The sequence below is a fragment of the Macrobrachium nipponense genome, chromosome 34, assembly GCF_015104395.2.
Source record: "Macrobrachium nipponense isolate FS-2020 chromosome 34, ASM1510439v2, whole genome shotgun sequence".
Lineage (NCBI taxonomy): Eukaryota > Metazoa > Arthropoda > Malacostraca > Decapoda > Palaemonidae > Macrobrachium > Macrobrachium nipponense.
Window position 1 is genome coordinate 8,719,592 of NC_061095.1, and position 25,347 is coordinate 8,744,938.

Here is a 25,347-nt window from a genome sequence, read left to right on the forward strand (position 1 = left end):
CTAGGGCATTTGTTGGGTTAAAATGACCATAGGATGGATTTCAAAAACAGTAGGCTTATATACAAAAGCAACAAAATTAGTCACAGGAGGGTAGTAGAAGGTGCACTCATCAGAGAGATTAAAGTAATAGAAGGAAACAAAGGTTTTACCTCAGAAGATCCCATAAGCCGAGCTTTGATATTAAAAGAAGCTAAGATTGACCCTGTTGACCTGGAGATTAGGTTTCCTGCCCAACAGACTTTTGGTGACCACACCCTTACCTCAAGGATTAATCCCATTGACCATCAGCTCAGGATATCAGAGCGACAAGAGGGGATTGGCAACTCTCAAGGAAACCAGAACAGCCATCACATAAATGACAGCTCGATGAGTAGTAGTTCCAGAAGACTGCTGGGCCTTGACCCAGGCTAACATCCCAAAAATCTCTTGAAAATGGGCCACAGATAGGGCCTGAAAGTACTCGAGTGTGTAGTAAAACTAAATGTAAATACTTAGAAGTAAACAAGTTACAAAGTGATTTTGTGGGTTTCTTTTTCATGCTATGAAATGTTATAAAATGCATCCTATTCTAATGGTTTACTAATCAGTCTGCTGTATAACAATGTAAAATCACCAATACTAGTACTACATGGTTCAATCCAGTCAGTGAACTGAACATTGAAGTAAAATGATTATCTATAATTCATCCAGTTAGTGAGAAAACGATGTAAACAGACCATGTACCCCAAGATGTACATCAGTTAATATAACTGAAAGAACACTTCAAATAACCTCGACTTATCCGAGGTACACGAAAAGTGGCCCTACCTTCACTGACACTTTAGCGTCCATAAAAACCATCACTCTCAAACTGTCAATTAAAATATACATATATCACATGTAAACAATTCAATATTGACTTCTTGATTACTTAACAGTTATAACTTGGCCATCCATAATTTGTTTTACAATTGATGTCAGTTTAGATTAGGCCAACCACATGCCAGCAGGGATCCTTACCTGTATGCCCTAAAGTTAAGGTGTTCAATGGAGATATAAGAGGGCTAACGTGTACCTCTACACTAACCTACCAAAAAACAATTTCACTGTTATTTGTAGTCTGAATTCTGTACCTTAATGAGACAATTACGCAAGATATGCTTAAACTGCACATTAGCCTTGTAAAGAAAATCACCAGGGTGATGCCGAATGATCATCCCCATTACTGCCGCTGTGGCACATAAGACTCTTGAGATAATGCAAGCATTACTACTTTTCTTAAGATACTGACATCACCCACTAAATCTAAATATAAATAAACTTCAATGGGAGAATCAAACTCTAAACATTGTTGAAACTTTTATCATAGCTTCTGTATTAGGGTATTCAGCAATAAGATTCAATGTTGCACTTACAACTCTAAATTACTTTAAATTCTTACACATATTTACAAGAGATTTAAACCAAACATACAATCGCCATTATATAAAATACTCATGGAAAGATTTCAATTAAATAGAATTAACATTCTAAATAAATCTAATGCTCTTCATAGCCATCGGGAAGGGCATTGACATGAGAGTTGTGGAAGAGAGACTTCTGGCCTTCACCCCAGGGGAATCTCTGTAAAACAAAATGGTAACATTTTATTTGTCTTCTTCATAAAAATAGGGGTAACCCCAGAAAGCTTCAATTTACTATAATTATTAGTAAGTATTTCAACAAAAATACTACATTAAAATTCTAAACTCATAGTTGGCCCAAAGTACTTTTTATGACCACCTAGATTAAAAAATAACATTTACTTGGACGATTTTCCTATATACTAGACAGTGCCAAACATAAGACAAGCTGAACATAACTTTAATAAGGCTTTAGTAAAAACAGACACGAGCCTCATCAGGTTTCCCATTCACTGTGGATAGACTAGCATTTTTATTTTATAAATATATAAATTCTATAAATATGATATTGTTAAGAAACTACAATAAAGTTTTGTACATACTTACCTGGCAGATATATACTTAGCTATAGTCTCCGACGTTCCCGACAGAATTTCAAATCTCGCGGCACACGCGACAGGTAGGTCAGGTGGTCTACCTTACCCGCCGCTGGGTGGCGGATGTACGAACCACTCCGTAAGCTTGTCAGATTTTTCTCTTCCACCTGTCTCCTGAGGGGAGGCTGGGTGGGCCGGATTAATCGTATATATCTGCCAGGTAAGTATGTACAAAACTTTATTGTAGTTTAACAATATCATTTTTGTACATGAACTTCCCTGACAGATATATACTTAGCTGATTGGCACCCTTGGTGGAGGGTAAGAGACAGCTCAATAATACAGGTAAGACGGGAAACAACTAATGTTGTAGGATATAAAAACCTTGGTTCTCACCTTTTCAGGATGAAGACTTCATAGATACTATCTCTGAGTCTGCATTGCCTGGAGAGCTACAGCTAGGACGTGACCTGATGCTGAAAGACTCTCGGATCTACCATGGGATATGTGATCCCCTATTGTGGTAGAATCCAAGTCGGATGCTGTTAGAGGGACCTTGTCCGCTTACCTAACAGATCCTTACCACTACCTCTGCAAGGAGCCAAAACCCACCAGACCACCTAACCAAAATACAAAGGGTTAATATTACGACAAAAAGAGGTGCCTCCTGCAACCCTCTTTGACAGACACAAAAAACAACAATATAAAATATAGGGTACATAAAAAAATTTACACAGGATAAGTTTCAGCTCCCTGCCCCAGCACCGAATCCGCCGATACGAAAGGACCCAAGGCGAAGCATTTATCATAAATGTGATTTTTACATCACGTAGGTAGTGTTGCGTAAAACCGATTGGCATCTCCAAAAGTCGCCTCCATCAAGTTCCGCACAGACATATTTTTTTCTGAATGCAAGCGAAGTTGCGATGGCTCTCACCTCGTGAGCTTTCACTTTCAGTAGTCTAAACTGATCTTCCCTTACAGGCACATGTGCCTCTGTAATAAGGCTTCTCAGAAAAAAGGAAAGAGCATTCTTCGACATGGGCCGAGTGGGTCCTTTACGGAGCACCAAAGTACATCTTGATTAGCCTTAAGTTGTTCCTTCCTCTTAAGGAAATACTTCATAATTCTATAGGAAGCAAAGAGTTCTTTCAGGCTCTTCCCATACTAGAAAAGATAAACTACGAACTTCAAGCTCCTGGGCCAAGTGCGTGATGGGTTTTCATTCTTTGCAAGGAAACTTGGAAGAAACGAACAACCATAGAATCTTCCTTAAACCCTACATTGCCCTCAAATAGCTTGGAGCTCACTCACTCTTTTAGCTGTAGCTAGGGCCAAAAGGAAGATAGCCTTCTTCGTCAAGTCCTTGAAAGAGGCTAGGCCAGGAGGTTCGAATCTAGACGATCCAAGGAATTGTAGGACTACGTCTAGATTCCAGTTCGGTACTACATGAGGACGCTTAATGGTTTCAATGATCTAATAAGATCATGCAGGTCCTTATCATCGGATATAATTTAAGCCTCTATGCCGAAATACCGCCGCCAACATACTGCGGTATCCCTTAATAGTTGACACAACCAGATGACATTCTTCTTTGAGGAAAATAAGGAAATCCGCAATTTGGGTCACAGAGGTACTGGAAGAGGAAATGTTCTTCCTCTTGCACCAACGTCTGAAGACATCCCACTTTGAACTGGTATACACGCAAGGTGGAAGGTCTCCTCGCTCTTGCGATTGCTTTGCAGCTGCTGCTGAAAAGCCTTTCGCTCTGACCAAACTTTGGACAGTCTGAAACCAGTCAGACTGAGAGCGAGGAGATTTTTGTGGTACCTGTCGAAGTGGGGTTGTCTGAGTAGATCGCTCCTTAGCGGGAGCGATCTTGTGGAAGGTCCACCAACCATTTCCAGTACCTCTGTGAACCATTCTTGGGCCGGCCAAAAGGGAGCGATTAAGGTCATTCTCGTTGAATCGGACTCTAACGAACTTCTTGATAGTTAGCCCCAGGATCTTGAAGGGGGGGAAACGCGTAGACGTCGAGTCCGTTCCAGTCTAGAAGAAGAGCATCTATTGCTACTGCCTCTGGATCCGATATCGGAGAGCAGTAAGGATCCAGCCTCTTGTTCTTTGACGTGGCAAAGAGGTCTATGTGTGGCCTGCCCCATAACTTCCACAGGCTCTGGCATACATCCAGATGAAGGGTCCACTCTGTGGGAAGGACCTGATCTTTCCTGCTGAGGAGATCTGCTCTTACATTCCTTTCTCCCTGCACGAACCTGGTGAGAAGCTTGATTCCTCTTTCTTCTGCCCACAGAAGAAGGTCTCTTGCTGTCTCGTACAGGGAGAAGGAATGCGTCCCCCCCTGTTTCCTGATGTATGCCAGAGCTGTAGTGTTGTCCGCGTTGACCTGCACTACCGATCTTCTGACTTTGGGCTCGAAAGCCTTCAGAGCCAACCACACAGCCATCAACTCCTTTCTGTTGATGTGCCAGGCTACCTGGTCCCCCCCCCACCCGGTACCTGACACTTCGTTGGTTCCCAGTTGTTGCACCCCACCCCATGTCCGACGCGTCGGAGAACAACACCAGGTTGGGGGTCTGTGATTGAAGAGACAGTCCCTTCGCAAAGAGGTTGGGATCTGTCCACCATAAGAGATGTTTCTTGATGTCCTGGGATAACGACAGGGAGAACGTCAAATCCTGAGAACGACGACTCCAATTCCGATGAAGAAAGAATTGGAGCGGTCTCAGGTGCAACCTTCCTAGGGAAACGAATTGCTCCAGAGAGGAGAGTGTCCCCAGCAGACTCATCCACTCCCTCACTGTGCATACTTCTTTCCCTAAGAAGGTTTGTTACTCTCTCGAATCCTCGGGCTATCCTTTCCTGCGAGGGAAAAGCCCGAAAACTCAGAGAGTTCATCTGTATCCCGAGATACACACTCTTGCTCGGGAATTAGTGATGACTTCTTGAAATTGACGAGAAGTCCCAAAGCCTTCGTCAATTCTAAAGTTACTTGTAAGTCCTTCAAACAACGATCTTCTGAATTGGCCCTTATTAGCCAATCGTCGAGGTACATGGATATCCTCACCCCTTTCAAATGAAGCCATTGAGCCACATTCCTCAAAATCCCCGTGAACAACTTGAGGGGCCGTCGAGAGGCCGAAACACAGAGCCCTGAACTGAAAAATTTTCCCCCCCATCATGATCTGAGAAACTTCCTCGAGGAAGGATGGATCGGTACGTGGAAGTAAGCGTCCTGAAAATCCAAGGAAACCATCCAGTCCCCTGGACGAAGCGCTGCCAGCATTGATGAAGGCGTTTCCATCGTGAACTTTCTTCTTTCTCACGAAGAAGTTCAGGGCGCTTACTCCAACACCGGTCTCCATCCCCCTGAGGACTTCGGAACTAGGAAAAGGCGGTTGTAGAAGCCCGATGAATGATGGTCTGTCACTAGTTCGATAGCCCCCTTCTCCAGCATCTGATCTACTGCTAGATGGAGAGCTTGATTCATGATGGGGTCTCTGTACCTGGCCGTCAGTTCCCTTGGGATGGTCGTCAAGGGAGGTCTTTCGACGAAAGGGATGAGGTAACCTCTCCTCAAAATAGAAAGGGTCCAAGGATCCGCCCCTTTTTGGGCCCAACTTCTGCAAACTCTAAGAGTCTGGCGCCCACCGTTGTTTGAAGGACTTGCAAGTTATTTGGGGGCTTTAACAGCCTTGGCGAAAGTCTTACCCCTTCTTGAAGGTCTACGACCTCTAAACGTAGAGGTTCTTGATGAAGATGCCCCTCGAAAGGGTTCTCGAACACTTGCCTTTTCCTTCTTAGCCTTGGTAGGGAAGGAAGGGCGAGGTTTTCTTGCCGACTGTGCCAAAAGGTCCTGGGTGGCTTTGGCCGAAAGTGACCTCGAAATGTCCTGCACTCGATGTTCTTTCGGGAACAACTGAGTAGACAGAGGAGCAAACAGCAAAGAAGACCTCTGAGCATGGGAGACCGACTTCGTTAAGAAGGAACAGTAAACCGACCTCTTCTTCACGATGCCGGCCCCATAAAGGGAGGCGATTTCACTCGCTCCGTCTCTTACTGACTTGTCCATACAAGCAAAAACACACATAAGATCATCTGGTGAAATTGACTCTGGCACTTCAATTTTCTTGGCTAGGACTCCCAACGACCAATCAAGGAAGTTAAATACTTCTAGCACTCTAAACATACCTTTGAGCAAATGATCCAATTCGTTCATTGCCCAAGTCGTCTTAGCAGAGTTAAGGGCAGTTCTCCTTGTCGAATCTACCAGTGCCGAAAAATCCGAATCAGCCGAAGACGGTAGACCCAATCCTAAGGGCTCTCCTGTTTCGTACCAGAAACCAGCGCGTCCTGATCAACTTCGAAGGAGGAAAAGCGAACATCGTTTTTCCCCGCTTCTTCTTTGGAAGCCATCCAGGAACCAAAACTCCTCAGTGCCTTCTTTCTAGAAAGAGTTTGGCTTCATCCTCACACAAGAAGAACTCTTCGCTGTCTTCGCCGTTGAAAAAGAAAAAAAGCGAGTGAGGAGAAGGAGGAGCCGTAGGCGTAAGGGAATCCCCAAAAACTTGTAAAAGTAGCTCTGTAAGCTTCTTGTAAGAAGAGACAGCAACAGAAGTGTTCGGTTCCTCATCCGAACCTTCTAGGACGTCTTGTCGAGGCGAGCGCGGAAGATCCTTAGGTGACGAAGGGATCCTAGCAGGAGTTGAGCGAGAGGTTGGAGAACGCCCTCTCTTAGAAGAGTTCACATCCACTGGAGAACGATGAGAAGATCTGGGAAGTATACGATGAGACTCCCTCTTCGAGGTATACGGAATCTCAGCCGAAGGAGATGTGGAGGGCTCCTACTCCGAGAATTCTCGGAAACATCCGCAGGGCGCTTACGAGGAGGCAGACGCGCCTACTATACTCTATGCACCTATACCTGGGGCGAGCGGCTGCCAGGAGAAGAGCGCCTATCGAGAGCAGAGCGCTTGCGCGGCTCTCCATACTGTCCAGTTGCGTACGATCAACGGAAGTTCGACTGGAAGGCGAAATGCGCCTACTAGGAGAAGGCTGCTTTGCGAGACTCTTGACGTCTAACAAACAGGGGTAACATTCAGGAGAAGGGCGCTTCAAAACTAAACGAGCGCCTACTTGGAGAAGGGCGCTTCCGGGATTCCTGGTGCCTACCAAGAGACAAACGGTCAGGAGAAGTGCGCCTAGAAGCGGGAGAGCGCCTACACGGAGAAGGGCGCTTGAAAGACTCTTGTTGTCTGCCCTTAGGAGAATAATCAGGAGTATGACGCCTTAAAAGAGACGAGCGCCTACTAGGAGAGCTATGTGCAGTAGGCTCTTGGCGCCTACCTTGCGGGGATCGGCTAACAGTAGGCCGTCTATCATGCACACGACTCCTACCAGACTCTAGATGCCTGTCAGGAGAGAAGTCACGATCCGATACTCGAGGAGAGTGACATCTGGAAGAAGAACGCCTACTTGTATAAGGGCGCCTTCTATAATCTTGAGGCTGCTGAGGAGAAGTCTCACGCGAGGGAGTTGAAGAAATCGCGTGATGAGCAGGTGCAGTGCGCTTACCGGAAGCGGGAATCCAATCTGGAGAAAAAACTTCTTTCTCCATAGAGCGTCCTACCGATGTTTGGCGCCTTGAAATTGAAAGAGAGCCAGGCGAGCGAGGGCGCTCACGCGAGTGAGGCGCTCCCGCGAGCGAGGGCGCTCACGCGAGCCCCACCTTCATACGAAACCTCCCCATATGAAGGAGAACGATCCTCTGAAGAGCGGCGCCTAGATCTCTTGATCGGAAGAGAAACGTCCTTCTTCCTACGTGATCTAACTGCTAGAGAGTCTGCTAGCGCCGTGATCTGAGCTTGAAGTCCCGCGAGTACTCTCGTAGGAGAATCTTCTAATTCTTCCTCGGAAGCAGGCGCCGAGCGCGGAGCGCGAGAAGAAGAACGATCACAGGATTTCTTGTGTTTCTTCGCCTCCACCGACGATTCTTCCGGAAAACCTCCGGACTAGAAGCCAAAGGACTGCAGGGAGCCTTCCAAGCCCTCTTCAACGGGCGCGACGCATCCGGGGAGTTCCAACCTCTCTTCGGAAGAGGGGAGACGACGAAGAGGAGAAGCATTGGCGTAGGAGCTCCTTCTTGTAGCGATCCGAGGCAGCCTGGAGCGTACTTCAGGATCTGCCGAGGGGGACGCCTGACCGGTGGGGGCTCTCCCTAGCCCTCCTGCGGCTTTCGACTTTCCTACTCCACTGGAACTGGGAGTCTGGAAGAGGTCTAGGCCTAGAGGCACTAAGGAGCCGGTCAGACGCACCCTCCACAACACTGGGGACACTGCACTGATCACTAACACTCTCCTTACCTTCCAACTGACGAATCTTTTCTGATCCACAGAACGATTCTTGGCTTTCAGAGCTGCCGCCTCCGAAGGCGAATCTCCGGCTTCGGTGCGGGGAGCCGGGGCTGCAACTTGGGAAGAAGGTTCTAATTCTACGTTAGTACTATTAGGATCCACATCCAACTCACTCATTCTAGATCTGCTAGAACTTCTAGAGGAAGCCTTACGCACTCTATCACGTTCCAACTTCCTAACATAAGAAGAGAGAGCCTTATATTCTTCTTCATTCAATCCCTTACATTCACTACAAGGGTTAGCAAACGCACACTCATTCCCCTGCATTTCATGCAAACCGTGTGGGGGTCTACCGAAGCTTTCGGCAACCTCACCTTACATCCTTCATTCACGCGCAAACCCTAAACAACACCGAAGTTTTAACTACCGATTCTAGATCAGACATCGTTAAAAGAAAATCAAACTCAAAATCAAACCGGTCCACAATCAGCGGTATGCCAAGCCAAACAAAGCGAATACGTCACCAAAAGAAGTCCAAATTAACTCCAGGCAAGCGAGAATCGAAAAACTATCGAGAGGAACCGACAACAGTTGTTATCGTTCCCCGCGACAGAGAAAAAACTGACAAGCTTACGGGAGTGGTTCGTACATCCGCCACCCAGCGGCGGGTAAGGTAGACCACCTGACCTACCTGTCGCGTGTGCCGCGAGATTTGAAATTCTGTCGGGAACGTCGGAGACTATAGCTAAGTATATATCTGTCAGGGAAGTTCATGTACAAAAATATAAAGTGGAAAAAATTAAGAGATTAACTTGAAAGATTACTGATCATCACATACCCGAGAGGTAAACAGCATTACCTTATCTCACCGAAAACTTTTGTTTATAATGAATCAATCAGTTTTCCATGAAACTTTGAGCATTATGTTATGTGAACAGGCTCCTTTTCATGGGATTTATTTCTATTATGATGGGCTGGCTATCACCTTTACATACAGGGAATCTTTGTTCCTTACATGAACCCAATTTAAATTTAGTGCCAGTGTGTCTAATTAGCACTGCAAATTTGCCACTGATGCACTCCAAAAAATCAAATTTTCATCCTTCACAAGATTTCAATCAATAAATTTTCAAAGTTCTTATCCTTTCATTATTTTATTGTTTAATATTTAAAAACTAACCTAACAACCAATAACCTTAATTTGTAAACAAATTTTAAAAGAAACATCTAATTTAAGACGACTTCATTTAAGGAAATTTTATTCAATTTTTTCTACTTGTCAACCAGTAAATTCAACTGGAAAAACTACACACTACTGCTAATCATTATTAAATTGCCAGACTATTATATGTCAAATGTGGTCTACCGTCTACAGCGTGAGCAGTTGGACAGACTTATCCTTAGGATTTAACTACTGATTCTTGTCTCCTCAGCCTAATATTCATAATGTTTCCAAAATTATTTCCTACACTAAGGGTGCAGTTTGCTACCATTTGCTGGTTTCAAGATTCTTGGTAGGAAATGCCAAAGATGTGGAATCAACATCTTAGATGCTCATGAAAAACACTTCATAGAATTCAGAAAAGAATGACTGGAAAGGGGTAAAGGAGCAGTTAATACCAAAGGACCAAAAAGGAATTTTAGAAGCTACAAACTGAGAACTTAACTGAATGTGGTATGAGGCATTACCTACAACTGTTGTCGTGAAAATATTGAGTAAGCTTATTATGAACAGACTGGAGAAATTTAAATATAAAATTTAAGCCAAAGGCCAAGAGCTAGGACTTATGAGGTCATTCAGCGATTAAATTAATCATTAGGAGAGGATAGAAAGTAAGATGGAAGAAAGTGATTATGAATGGAAATAGTAAAAGGAGTAGGCTGGATAAACATAAAAAGCCTAAGGGATGAACAAACTGGTTTTAGGAAAGGCAAAATTTGGACAGATCTAATATTTGCATCACAAAATTATGCTGCAGTGTATGGAATTTAAAAATTAATTTCTGATAGCTTTTGTCAATTACCCGAGGGTACTTGACAGAATCCCAACCAATATTATGGAAAGTCTTGCATCACCACAGTATTCCCATTAAGAATGAAAGCTAAATGAAATTAATAATGAAGTAGAAACAAAATTAAATTAACAATGAATGAAGTATAAACAAAGTTAATGTTGATAGGGTCAACAGAACTTGCAGTAAACATTGGGGTGCTAAATGAGAATGTTATTTTACCTTAGCTGTTACTGTTTGCCCTCCTCTTTTTGTGTGAGAGGAGCTTTGTTCTTATGGAAATACAAACTATAATTTGTTATGTAGGAGACTCACTACCTAGAAGGGAGGACAGCCTCTCACAACTGACTGGTGAGCTGCATATCCACCCAAAAAGGCTATGCTCCTAGGGATGACTGTAGGTAAAAGAGCAATAGCTCCTGTAACCTATACAATCTGGGTGAGGGATGCAAAACTGATAACCCTGAGCCAGAGTAATGTGTTTCAACTCTCACTCTAGGAAAACTTGGGCAACCAAAGTGCTGCCCTAAATTATGGTAACACAAGCTGAAGGCAGCTAGTATCTGAATCAAACATGAATTAATGGGTTCAGCTGATAGCTTTACCACCTCTAAGACCCCATGTGGAAAGGGAAACAAAGGAACTTAATCAGCAGCAGCCACAACAGGTCCTATGGAGGTGTCTAGGACTTGTGGGAAGTTTGGTACTGTTGTACACCTCTGTTCATCACCTGTGAAATCTCCAAATGACTAAGGACAATGCCCCTGGTTTTATGAGCTGTTCCCAATACTTGACTAATGTTCTCCTACAAACGTACAGTCTGTTTGAGGGTTTCTGAAGGCCAGAAAGGGGTGTTTCTGCAATTCATTCAGCTCCCCACTAATAAATTCTCAAGAGGGAAGGGACCAACTTATTCCTGAATCTCTTGTAAGAACCTAACAGGTTCTGAGTTTTTGCAACAATTTAATGAACAAAAACATGAAGAATCCCAAGATCTCAGAGGAAGGAGAGAGAGAGAGAGAGAGAGAGAGAGAGAGAGAGAGAGAGAGAGAAAAGTGGGGCATGCAACTCATCCAGTTATGAGGCCGAGACTAGCCGAAAAAGTCTTAACAGTGAAGTCTCAGTCTGAAGCGTCTTCCAAGGGTTCTATGGCACCAGAGTTAGGTACCTGAGGACAAGTCACAACCCACTCCAGAGGCCTAAGCAAACTAGGGGGGCAAAACTGTTCAAGAGCTCCTATGAGTATGAACAATAGTACAAAGCGAGATGTACATGCCCTTCAGTCATTAGACCAGGCTCAAGGCAGAGCAGTAAGCTTCCAAGCAGGAAATGACTGAGTGGAGTGTGTCCCAACAATCTTGAATGAGTAGGTCCCTGATCTCCTGAACTGTAGCTCAAACAAGAGATGGACGGACCCTGTCTACAACACCCATCTAAGATGAGGCACCCTACTAAACATTAGCACAGAACCAACCAGGGTTGTCAAAGAGGGGTAACAACCAACTACTGATCCCTCAGTGAATCAGACATACAGAAGGAGAGGTATAGATATCCAGAATGTTCCAAAGGCTGCTGGAAGGCTTTTTCCAAGGCAATCCAGAGTTCCCCAAAAGCTCAAAAATCTTTTCCCCATGCTATAAAGTAAGACCAATCTATCCAAACAACAGCCCTTGGCAGAAGTAAATGAACATGTCAAAAAATTCTAGCCAAGACGTCTGGAGAAAGGTGGTTTCTACATTTGTGGAAACAAAGGTGGTTTTTAAATATGTGGTAACAAAATTTGATTGAACACAAGTCTAGTATGATCTGTATTACCACATATCCACATTTTGAAATTGAGAATTAAGCTTTAAGAAGTAGTCTGAGAGAGTGCTCACAAAACTATCATAGAAATTATAAAAAGTTCCATAAATAGGAAAGATGATGAAGAAAGTGAAATGGAGATGGAGTTGTCCTCTGTACACCTTTTCAGGAAATACTATGAGATAGTGTTAACTGGGATTCTGTGGGCATAAGAAGTCAGAAGACTCAGGCCTACCTGGATGAAAGCAACTATGTGAGTGGAAACAGATGACTAAGTATTTGTGGAAGATGAGGCACAAGAAAGACAATTGAATGAATTATAGCTCCAAGTTATTATATGTATCTTAAAGTTCCAACTAAAATTACCTTATTTCGGAGACGTAAGTGCTCATAGGCGACAAACTCATCACGTTCTTCTTCTCCATGACCAGCAAATGCATTGACCATGCACAGGGCAACAGAAGGTAGGGCCACCAAGAGTGAGACCATTTTCCACTGCTTCATGGCAGCAGCTGAAAAATTTATAGTAATGATAATGGAAGCCCAACATTAAGACATTAAATATACATACTGTATTAAAAATATACAAAATATCAAATCATTAAATTATCCATGCTTAAAAAAATAACACAAAAATACATGTACATTCATCCATCAATAACTGACATAAATATGAAAAATCTTCATTCATACAACACCAGAAATAAAAAAAATTAAAAAGGACCCCCCAAAAAATTAGAAAGGACCAAACTAAAGTACCCAATATCTTTGACCAAGCACAAATCTTTGTCAGTCCTCAATATTCCACATTTACCAAAAAGAAAGGAAAAAAAAAAAAAAATCAATCTCTAACAGCTAGGAAAGTTGTTTACCTTACTTTTTGGCAACACTAAAAGTTTGTATCTCAAAGGAATTCCTAAAACTTATGCTTCAAGCAGAAAGTTACTATCTAAATATTTCATAGATTGAATCTGTTAGGTTTAGGATAAGGATAAGAGTAGTCAAAGAACAACTAACTGGTACAAGTGTAACTACTCAACTGTGCATTTACCATTGCAGCCAAAGCCCACCCATGAAGTGAGTACTCATTGTAAAATGTTTTGGGGTTACAATATACAACACAGTGATGCATAATTATTGAACAGATATAGATTAGATCATACAGAAATGCCTGCAACTGAACAACAAAATCCAACAAGGTGTGTGGATATCACCACAAAATGAGTTTTAGTAATTTTGAAGTACTGTAATTGGGGAAGGAATTATGAAAATTATATTTCTGGGCTCAGCCTGTGTCGCCCAGTGAAATGCTTCCTTTAGTGTTCATTTCTAAGGTAAAATATTGCTATAATTACCAGAGAAAAACTAAAATAGTAATGCCAGAATAAAGTGGTATCTGGGGCGAGTGGAAACCACTACCAGAGGTCCCTTGCCATTTAGGTTCTCCCTTCCTCAATATCCCTCGTCTACAGAGGAGCCGATCCAAGGCCCCGCTACCCGCTACTACTACAACTAGCGCCTTTGTTTTCATTCCTTTCGATAGCATCACTCACACCACACACGTTTTTTCCTTGTGCTGTGTTTCTCTTGTTTGGATTATCTCTTTCATCAACATGGATCTTCAAGCTTCTACATCCAAGTTAAGTACTGCGTTTAATGTTTGGGATCATTTTGAGATGGTTTTTGACATTTTATGCCAAATTATCTTAGGTTATATGTGCGAGCGGTAACACGTGCGTTGCCAAGTCCCGCGCCACCTTCTTGGCTCGCCAGTGGTCTCCCATACTAATTGGTCTCGATTGCACTTCAGCAGTACTCTATATATAGTATTTATTTTTAGATGCATCTGCCATGTTGTGTTAAGTTTTTTAGTCAGTTCACGGGGGATAGCCTACTTCCGAACCACATGCTTTCGGTCATGGCACTCGCTTTCCTTTCTTGCGTGGAGGTTGCCATATCAACCCTTGTTTATTAGTAAGATAGGATCTCTTGTCTTGTTTTCCTTACGAAGGACCCTAGTTCCTTCGTGGCACTCCGTCCTTGAGCCACCCTGGCCGCTTGCTCCTCGATCATTCGTTACGGCATCTAGGCTAAGCCGCTCTGAGTTTCTAGGCTAGCTTTTCCTTCATTGGTTTTGCTTAACCTAGTTTCTCAAGGACCCTTTCTTTCTCTCTCACTCCCTTTTTATTTCGCTCCTTCCCCCGTGTTAGGACAGGATATTTATGTTATGTGTTCTCCTTATAGCCGGCACTTAGTTGGCCTAGGCCTTCTTAGATCGACTGGCCTCTCACACTGCATGACTGTTCACTCGGCTGAGTGTGTCCCCAGTCGATCGCGTACGAGCCACCCTGCTACCGACCCCTCTCAGCTCCCCCACCTCCCCCCCTCACTCACCCACTTCGGTGGAGTGATGACTCACTCCCATCTGAGTCTCCTTGGGGGGGGAGGGGGTTCACTAGGGGCCACACTCAGCGACAGGCCTGCCGTACTCTGCCACGCTGTTAGTGGTGAGGGGGGCCACCAGGTGCGGGAGAGTGGGACACTCCTCCACCCACTAGGTAGTGTATCCCTCTCACTATCTAGGAAGCCCACCCTTCCCCACCCCGCTTCGGCGGCCTCAGGGCTCCGGCACGCGCCGGACCCGACCTCGGGATAGCATTGCTTCCTTGGACATGTGAAGGCTCCGACCTATCTATGGGATTTCGTTGCATGCATGTTTTATTACACATAACATCCACCTTCAATTATAAGTTTTTTACCCAGCGGAATACCCATTCCACCCTGTTACGGCTCGCTCTTCACCCAGTGTCTGACTTGGGTTATCCCTCACTCCGGCACATGGAGGACAGCTTGAATCCACTTAATTGGTCAGATTTTATAGCCGGATAGTCCCCATTATCTGCCTAGGATGTTCCTATAAGCATACATGGGGCGCCGGAGCTAGTAGTAACAGCGTGATATGTTATCGTGCATGATATATGCTGACGCCGGAGTTACTCCGGCAGCATTAGTATACCGCACACAACCGCGGACCTACTCCGGAAGGTTGCTGATGATACTCATGTATCATGTATCATGCGGCATGGGGAAGCGGCTGAAGCCTTTAAAAAGACGTTCGACGAGAGGATGATCAAGGAAGGCTACAGTTCTCAGCAAGTCTTCAACTGTGATGAGACTGGCCTTTTTTGGAAAAAATGCCTCGTCGGACGTACATCACAGAGGAAGAGAAGATGCTACCCAGGCATAAGCCTATGAAAGACAGGCTTACGCTCGCACTTTGTTCCAACGCCAGTGGGGATTGCAAGGTGAAGGCCCTACTTGTCTGTCATTCTGAGACTCCTCAAGCCTTCAAGGCCCACAAAATGCTAAAGGAGAAGCTTCCAGTGATGTGGAGGGCTAATGCGAAAGCCTGGGTAATGAGGCTTTTGTTCACCAAGTGGGTAAATCTGTGTTTCGGCCCGACAGTGAAGAAATTCTTGTAAGAGAAGCGCCTCCCTCTGAAATGCCTGCTGGTGTTGGACAATGCCCCTGCTCACACTCCTAGCTTTGAGGAAGATATCCTAGCGGAGTATTCCTTCATCAAGGTTCTTTATCTTCCGCCTAACACCACCCCTCTCCTCCAGCCCATGGACCAGCAAGTGATATCGAACTTCAAGAAGCTGTATACAAACATCTTTTAAAGAGATGTTTCGACATCACCAATGCCACAAACCTCACTTTGCGTGAATTTTGGAAAGAGCATTTCGATATCGTAATATGCATCCGACTCACTGACCAAGCTTGGCAGGAGGTTTTGAGGCGAACCTTGAATTCCTCGTGGAGGAAACTCTGGCCTGATGCCGTATCCGCCAGATAGGGCTGGTCGTCGACAAGGACAACATCAATGACCTTCTTGAGGAGCACCAAGAGGAGCTTACAACGGATGACCTGAAGGAGTTGGAGGCCATGCAACATAATGTCGTTCAAGAGGAGTTCTCTAGCAGCGGCGCAGAGGAGGACGACGACTCTATGACAACGGCAGAAATTAAGGATGCTCTAGATGTTTTTCGTAAGGTGCAATCACTCATAGAAAGGAGACACCCCGAAAAGGTCGTATGCTTGCACAGTTCGATGACGTTTGCTTGAGTTGTTTCAGGAACATTGTCAAAAGTAGGCAGAAGCAATCTTCCTTGGATAGTTATTTTTTAAAGAGGCCTTTAGTAGGAGTAGTAAGCAAAAAGGAAGAACTAAGTTATACTAAGAAACAGAAAGTTGAAAGTGGTGAAATTGAAATTTTGTAATAAAAAAAAAAAAAAAAAAAAAAGTATAAAAAGTAAAAAAAATGTAAAAATAAAAAAATTACAATTTTTTTAAATTTTATTTTAAGTTTTTTGTAAAGTTAAGTGTTACAGTTTTATTGATGGGTTTCATAAAGTTAAGTGTACGTACGTATCTATCGTTTGTCCTCCTCTGTCGCCACTTTCAGACGTAGCCTCACTCGAAAGGTAAGCTTCCACATTTTACAACATACGTATGTATGTATGTACGTACAGTATTTCTTGTATACCATGTACACTAATACACTTTATTTACAGGTATATTAGCAGTACGTAAGTTAGGTATTGAATGGTCCAAATTGTTGTAGTATTTCATTGTTTATAGGTCAATTTAGCTTTATTATGAAATTTACTGGGGTGTTTTTGGAGGGCTTGGAACGGATTAGCCATTTTACATGTAAAATCCGGTCCAAGATACAAAAGGCTCATAATATGAAAGGCGCCTCGGAATGGATTAATTTCGTATCTCGAGGTACAACTGTATATGGAAGTAGAGCTGGCAGGGCGGCGAACAGGCGATGTCTTCCGTTATACATCTACAATTCGGGGTGAACAATGAACAATTGCACACCTACGAATAAGAGATATATTTAGAAGACAAACTCAGATGTCTGAAGAAATCATTCCGCATTATTGCAGCGGCAGGTGCGATGCAGCGGGAGACTAGGCAACAGACTTCTGTTACCGTGCGGTAAACAGAAAGATGACAGAGTCTAGTGAGATATCTGTCTGAAAATTCTCGCAATGTCCAAGGCGATGCAGTAGAGATGGTCATTCACGTATGCGAGAATCCCAGTCCACCAAAGACCTAAGTCTGTGATTGCCAGGCAGAGATACGGTTTGGTAGTCAATCATTGTAGAAGAGAGAGACATAAACCGACTGTGCATCTCAGAGAGCCAGCTGGTACTGGGCTGTGGCAGGCAGCCCAATACACCGCTAGCTCTCCCTCACTCGTCATCCTGAGTTGCCAGGTAATCCATTCCAAGAAGGAATGCGTTCGGCTAGAACCATAGAGCACAAAAAATTACTCTCGAGTATTTGCATTTAAACGAAACGGATTTCAGTGAATACAAACGCTGAGGTGGTGGTGTTGTAACAATACCATAAGTATCTCAAAATCAAAACTGGTAACTCTTGGGAGGTTGTAGGCAGTCCCGAGTTGCAGTTGAATTAAGAAGATACTATTCGTCTCCGTCACAATCCGTAGAGTTAACTACAGTATGTGCCTACTCCTTGGACAATTCAACTGATTAACAGAATCATGTCGCGAGGGCAATATACGTAGTATATTTGTAGGTTCCTGTACATAGACCTCCATTAAATTCTTTTCTATTCGAGGAATGAGAATAAGGACTGGAAGCCGACACCCTTCATTCTCTAATGAAGAGAGTGAAGGAGAAGTTTTCCCCGAAGGAAGACTTCAATGGTGATAACAGAATACCGAAGACGATAGTTCAAGTCAAACTGGATGTTCCCACCCGTTCTTCTCTATCCCGGGGTTGGCCGCCTACTGTGAGATATTCTTCCTTCAGCAGCAGTGCTTCTCTCAAACGCTAGAAATTCCAGGAATTCGAGCATTCGGCGAGATTCCCGATTATCGTAGTAACAGTTATCTGGGATTCTCGTCTAGCCCACTCTGGACCATGGTTTCGCCCAAGTGTTTGCAGATCTTAGAAAACCAGAACACTCTGAGTGCTAGAAATTCCGAAGAATTCTAAGCACTCGGCGAAACCCCCACCAAATTCGTCAGACGATCATCGGGTGGTGGTCCTCCCGATTCCCATAGAAATTGAGGATGGGGCAGGATCCTTCCTCAACGACGGGGACTTTCGTCCGGTAGGACCCGAAGGTCGCCCCCAGGAACGCAGTCCCCAACGTGGAATCCTACGGAGAACGGGAGAGAGGGAATGGGGGAGGAAGATTGGATACTCGCTCGCCTTCCCAGCGGAACTAGCAGTTAGAGAAGCGAGTACAAGCAGTCCTCACCGTGCGGTGATGGCCGCTCAGTCTAAGAAAACATTACCGTCAGGAGAAAAAGTTTTCCCGAGGGTGGTTAAGAACTCGTACTAAAGGCTAAGCGTCTGCTGCCACCGTGACCGTCGTCTGGGTGGGGCTGAGCGAGCACCTGACAGGAGAGAGCCGATACCGTCCTCCGACGCGTCCCAGTCCTCGTCGAGGCCGAAACCTCTCAAGAGAACCGAGGGAGCGCACCCTATTCTGTTGAGTGCGTGGTCCAGACGGGCCGTCACGTGAACAGCAGTGATGGTCCCTCCGAGAGTCTGGGAAGCGTCATTTGTCCTCACCAGCCCCCCACGATCTCCTCCAACCACTTGAGCGAGGATCTGTTGGTCCCAAGACCGAACCAGGCTTGTGGCCGGATCATAAGAAGTGCATTCCTCACGGTCACTCCTGTTCGCCTCGTTCCTCCCGGTGTAGCCTGAGGAGGTTGAAGGGACAGGTGAGGGAGACCTGATGCTCCTACCCTGCCTACTAGCAGAACTAGTAGGCTGGGAGGACTGCAGGCGATCGCCAACCAACGGTGGCGATCGAGCTGCAGGTCTGGACCAGCGGCTTCTTGCGGAGAAACACTGGACCAAGGAACGGAGCGTCGGTCTCTATGTCAGGGGAGCTGTTACGAGAGCTCCTCCCCTGCCTACCAGCAGAACCGGTAAGCTGGGAGGACTGTAGGCAATCATTAACCACGGTGATGGTCAAGCTGCTGGTCTGGACCAGCGGTCTTCCTGCTCTTCAGGAGATCTACTGGCAATCGAGCTGCAGGCCTGGTCGCGCAGCTCTCCTGGGAGAGCGACTAGACCGATAGCAGCGGCCACGGTCCCGAGCGTCAAAGGAGCTGCTCCTGGTTCCCCTATCCATCCGGTCCCGGTGGGAGCAGCAGTCAGGGGACCGGCAGAGTCTGCTGTCGCGGTGGGAGCGCGCCCCTCACGATCACTCCTGATCGCCTCACCCTTCTCGGTGTAACCCGAGAAATTGAAGGGATAGGAGAGGAAGGCCTGACGTTCCCTCCTCCCGCCCACCGGCTCTCCTGGGGAGAGCGGCTGGGCCGAGAACAACGGCCCTGGTCCCGTGCATCAGAGGAGGTGCTGCTGGTCTCCCTACCCGTCCGGTCCCGATGATAGCGGTGCCTGTTCTCACGGGGCGTCAAACCACTGGAACCAGCCCGGCTGGTTCCTGCGATCCAGGGGACCTCTTCCAAGCCTCAGCCCGTGGCCGGTCCGGGACCGTTACGGCAACCCTGGTAGCCTGCAGTTCGCTATGAGAGCGATCACTGGCCTGGTGAGTCACCTGAGCAACTCTCGCCAGCCTTCTGCTCCGTGCCTCAGTCCTGGCGCCGAGCGAACTCGGAAGCCTGAGCCTTGGCTGTACGGTCACCCGCAGGAGACCGTACACTCGGTACTTCTCGCGAACGAGAGACCAAGCCGGAGCCTGGTGTAGAGGTAGGAGCTCTAGCACCAGGCGAGGAAGTACCGGTGTTAGCCGGTACCCCTCTGGTCCCCTTCTTCTTCCTTGCGGAAGGAGAGACAGCCCCGCTCCCGAAGGAGCAGGAGGACCAGCGGAAGAACCCCCTGTCCAACCGAGTGAGACGGGCCCTTAGAAGTTCCCTAAGGAGACTTCTTAGGGGGGAAGGAGGCAGTCTTCTTCTTCCTCGGCTTGGAAGCCTTGAAAGTCGAAGGGGAAGAGGCGGCAGCAGGCGACGGCGATGACACCTTCCTCTTCTTCGTCAGCTCCCTCAGGACAGAAGTCAGGTCCTCCATCCAGGTTGGAGCCGGGGCAATTGCCGAAGCAACACGGCCCGGCTGCACCTGTCCAGAAGGACCTGCGACTGGGGCAGCAACACCACGGGCTGGAACGACGTCGGCAGGAACTGGCTAAGGCAAGGCAGGTATGGCAGGAGACAGGGCAGCAGCCAGCGACATCCTGGGTACCGGCAGCAGGTCCAGGGGCGAACTCTTCAGGCACCGAAAGTCAGGGGCTGGCAGGGTGAAGAACCCGGAGGCGGCGGCACGCCCCTCCTCGGTACGGCAGCGATCGGGGTCTGTACAGCGGCCGTAGGAGTCACAGACACAGACCCAGCAGCCGTAGGAGTCACCGACATCACAAGTTGTGTGTAGTCCAGGTGGGGAGGGGCGGCATACCCTGGGGTCGAGACGGTGGTGGTGGTGGTAGTGGTCACCATTCCATGGGTGACCGGAACAGCACCCGCCAGAAGATGCAGCAGCCCCTGAACGCACAGTGTGCCCTGGAGACCCAGCGAGAACCATACCTGGACGAGGTCGTCGCCCGCAGTAGGAGCACCTGAGGAAGCAAAAAAAAAAAAAAAAAAAAAAAAAAAAAAAAAAAAAAAAAAAAAAAAAAAAAAAAAAAAAAAAAAAAAAAAAAAAAAAATGATATTGTTAAGATACAATAAAGTTTGTTCATACTCACCTGGCAGATATATATATAGCTGTATTCTCTGAAGTCCGACAGAATTTCTAAAACTTACGACACACGTAGTGGGAGTTAGGGTGGTTAGTACCCATTCCCGCCGCTGGGAGGCGGGTATCAGGAACCATTCCCATTTTCTATCAGATTTCTATCTCCACTGTCTCCTGAGGGGAGGTGGGTGGGTACTAAAAATATATATATCTGCCAGGTAAGTATGAACAAACTTTATTGTATCTTAACAATATCATTTTGTTCATGAAACTTACCTGTCAGATATATATATAGCTGAATCCCACCTTTGGCGGTGGGAGAGACAGAAAAAGGATTTTAGGAAACATATAAATGTAGATGATTGACATCTTGGTTCCTTACCTGTTAGCATAGCTGACTTTGTGATTACTGTCACCCAAGCCTGCTTCTGCTTCACTAGAGTTACCAACAAGGTAGTGACCTGTGTAGTTGGTGCGCTCTAGATGATCTGTCAACGGGGACGGGACCACAATGTGACTAGACCATGACCATACTTCTGAGGGCAACGAGGCAAAACCACCACCTAATTAGCCTAACAACAAACTCCCATATACCAAAGGCTAAAGGAAGGGACGACCGTACTCGCAGCCGACCCTACAACCATAAACATACAAATATTAAAAACTCACCTACCCTTTTCTATGGGAAAGGATGAGTGCTACCTCCTGCCCCCAAAATAGTGTCTGCGGCGACGTATGGTCCAAGAGAGTAACAGTTATCATAGGTCGTTCTCACCTCCCGTAGGTAGTGCGAGGCGAACACTGAGTTACTCCTCCAAAAAGTAGCACTTAAAATGTCTTTAAGAGCCATGTTTTTCTGAAAGGCTATTGAGGTCGAAATAGCCCTTACTTCGTGCGCATTAACTTTTAGTATCTTAAAGTCGCTGTCTTTGCAAGAAGAGTGCGCCTCTTTAATGGTGTTTCTCTTAAAAAAGAATGCCAGTGCATTCTTGGACATGGGCATGTTTGGTCTCTTGACCGAACACCATAAGTTCTCCGCAGAACCTCGGCAATCCTTCGTTCTACGAATATACTCTCTAAGAGCCCTAACAGGACACAGGACTCTTTCTGGCTCTTGACCAATGATCTCTGCCATACCCTTGATCTCGAACGTTCTAGGCCACGGATTGGAAGGGTTTTCGTTTTTGGCCAGAAACGACATACCCAAAGAGCAGACCGCATTATGCCCTTTGAAGCCGAAGTGTTTTGCTGATAGCCTGTATTTCGCTAACTCTCTTCGCCGCGCCAGAGCAGTTAGGAATACAGTTTTCTTCGTCAAATCTCGTAGAGACGAAGAGGAAAGAGGTTCAAAGCGATTTGACATTAAATATTTGAGGACCACATCCAGGTTCCACGAAGGTAACTTCGGTAGCGGTACCTTGGTCGTCTCGAAAGATCTCAATAGATCATGGAGATCCTTGTTATTAGCGAGGTCAAGACCTCTATGGCGAAAAACTACAGATAGGACGCTTCTGTAGCCTTTAATAGTTGACACTGCCAACTTCAGATCTTGTTTAAGATAAAGCAAGAAGTCGGCGATGCTGGCTCACAGAGGTAGTGGAAGAGGAAACTCCTTTTCTCTTACACCAACTTCTAAAGGCTGCCCACTTCGATTGGTAAACCGCGATTGATGATGGTCTCCTCGCGGTGGCGATAGCTTTAGCCACTGATTTCGAAAAACCTCTCGCTCTGGCCAACTTTTGGATAGTCTGAACGCAGTCAGACTCAGAGCGGAGAGGTTTTTGTGGTACCTCTCGAAGTGGGGCTGTTTGAGTAGATCTCTCCTTAACGGAAGAGATCTCGGATAATCCACTAGGTAGAACATCACCTCTGTGAACCAGATCGCTGCGGGCCAAAAGGGGGCGATTAAAGTCAACCTCGTCCCCTCCGATGCTGCGAATTTTCTCATCACCTCCCCAGGATCTTGAAGGGGGGAAAAGCGTAGAGATCCAGGCTCCCGTCCAATCCCATAGAAGGGCGTCTACTGCTACTGCTCCCGGATCGAGAACCGGGGAGCAATACAGAGGAAGTCTCGCCGTCCTTGACGTTGCAAGATGTCCACTAAGGGGCATCCCCAAAAGCCCCACAGCTCCTGGCATATACGTCTTGATTGAGAGTCCACTCTGTCGGCAATAACTGTCCTTGTCGACTGAGGAGATCTGCCCGGACGTTCTCGACTACGGCAATGAACCTTGTCAATATTGTGACTTCTCTCTCCTTTGCCCAAAGTAGGATCTCTTTCGCTAGAGCGAACAGGGAGCGAGAGTGTGTTCCTCCTTGTTTCTTCAAGTATGCCAGGGCTGTGGTGTTGTCCGAGTTGACTTGAACTACACGACGGGAGACTTTGTTCTGGAAGAACTGGAGCGCTAATTGAACCGCTGCCAGCTCTTTTTGAAGTTGATATGCCAGGTTACCTGTTCCCCTCTCCAGGTACCTGACACTTCCTCCCCCCCTAGAGTTGCTCCCCACCCCGTGGATGACGCGTCAGAGAACAACACTAGGTCGGGGTTCTGAAGCTTGAGGGATATGCCCTCTGACAGCTTCCACGGATCGAGCCACCATCTTAGATGGTTCTTCACCTCTTCCGAGATGCATAACTTCATGTCGAAGTTGTCCTTTTCTGTCCAGCTGTCCGACAGAAAGAAAACTGAAGAGGTCGGAGGTGTAGCCTCCCCAGGGAAACAAACTTCTCCAGCAGAGGAAATGGTCCCCAGCAGACTCATCCATTCCCTCACCGAGCATGAATCCTTCCCTAGAAAGGCCGACACTTTTTTTGATGCCTTGTTGCTGACGTTCCTGGACGGAAAAGCCCGAAAAGCCACTGAATCCATCTGAATCCCCAGATACACGATGGACTGTGTTGGGGTCAGATGTGACTTTTCGAAGTTCACCAGAAGTCCCAGGGACGCAGCTAAAGACAGAGTCGTTTGCAAGTCCTTCAGGCACCGGGTCTGCGAGGGAGGCTCCGTATGAGCCAGTCGTCCAGATAGAGCGAGATTCTGATGTTGGAAAGATGGAGCCACCTCGCTACGTTCTTCATTAAGATGGTGATAAAAGGGGCCGTACTCAGTCCGAAACAAAGAGCCCTGAATTGAAAGACCTTCCCTTTCAGTACGAACCGAAGGTACTTCATCGATTGGGGATGTATCGGACGTGAAAGTAGGCGTCCTGGAGGTCGAGTGATACCATCCAATCTCCGGGTCTTTAAGGCCCCCAGAACTGACTGAGGTGTCTCCATCTTGAACCTCTGCTTCGCTATAAAGAGGTTTAGACGACTTACATCCAAGACGGGCCGCCACCCTCCCGATTGTTTCGGTACAAGAAACAATCTGTTGTAAAATCCTGGCGTTGCCAGGTCTAAAACCTGTTCCACTGCTCGTTTCTCGAGCATCTGCTCGAGCAGGTCGAAAAGTATCTTTCGCTTTGTTAGAGGATACAATGGGGACAAGTCCCTGGGTGTGGAAGTCAACGGGGGCGGCTTTATGAAAGGGATCTTGTAACCCTTCTCTATGACGTCGAGAGACCAGGTGTCTGCCTCTCTTACTCTCCAGGCTTCTGCAAACAACTGCAGCCTGGCTCCTACCGGTGACTGAAGGCACGATCTCTCACTTCTTGCCCCTAGACTTGGAAGGGGCTCTACCTCTAGGAAGGCTTCTTCCTCGAGGAGAACGATCTAGCGGAAGTCCCTCCACGAAAGGGCTTCTGCTTTCTAAACGGTTGGGCTCCTGACGACGTTGAAGGGCCAGCCGGACGTCTCGAAGACTGAGCCAACGGAGGTCTTGTGGCTTTCTCTTGCAGACTAACTGCAGATCCTTCACCATAGCTTGGGGGAAGAGATGACTCGAGAGAAGGGGCATACAAAAGTTCTGTCCTCTGTGCGGGAGAGACAGACTTAGCCGCAAAGTTGCAATAAAGTGACCTTTTCTTAAGAACCCCTGCTGAAAAATGAGAGGCTAACTCCTCTGAGCCATCCCTGACAGCCTTGTCCATGCATGACAATACACTGGGACAGATCCCCCAAGCTGATCGAGTCTGGCTTACGAGATTGGTTGTCTAAAGCTCCAAGACACCAGTCTAAGAAGTTGAATACCTCTAAAGACCTAAACAGTCCCTTCAAAAGATGGTCCAGTTCGGAAGTCGTCCATGATACTTTAGCTTGAAGGCTAAAAGGGCCCTCCTTGAGGCATCAACCAATCCACGCCTGGCGAAATCACCTTGAGCAGACGTACGAACCTTCAATCCTAATTCCTCGCCTGTCTCATACCACATCCCATGCCTTACCGCTAAGTCTAGACGGAGGCAGGGCGAAAGTAGTCCTTCCTTTTGCTTTCCTAGACTCCATCCAGGCGTTAACCTTCCGGAAAGCTCTTCTAGTAGATAACGTCGTCTTCATC

At 46.4% G+C, this 25,347-nt stretch overlaps 1 protein-coding gene across 1 annotated transcript in view; it reads right to left on the reverse strand.

Annotated features, from left to right (window-relative positions):
• Positions 1-1,325: 1,325 nt before the first annotated feature.
• LOC135207878 (cytochrome c oxidase subunit 6A2, mitochondrial-like) overlaps positions 1,326-25,347 on the reverse strand; it is a 70,223-nt gene continuing 46,201 nt past the window's right edge. Inside the window, exons 2-3 of the mRNA XM_064239775.1 lie at positions 12,531-12,676; positions 1,326-1,602 (exon numbers count right to left, since the gene is read on the reverse strand). Coding sequence (XP_064095845.1) covers positions 1,519-1,602; positions 12,531-12,676 — 230 coding nt within the window. The 3' untranslated portion in view covers positions 1,326-1,518. The remainder of the gene's footprint in view (positions 1,603-12,530; positions 12,677-25,347) is intronic.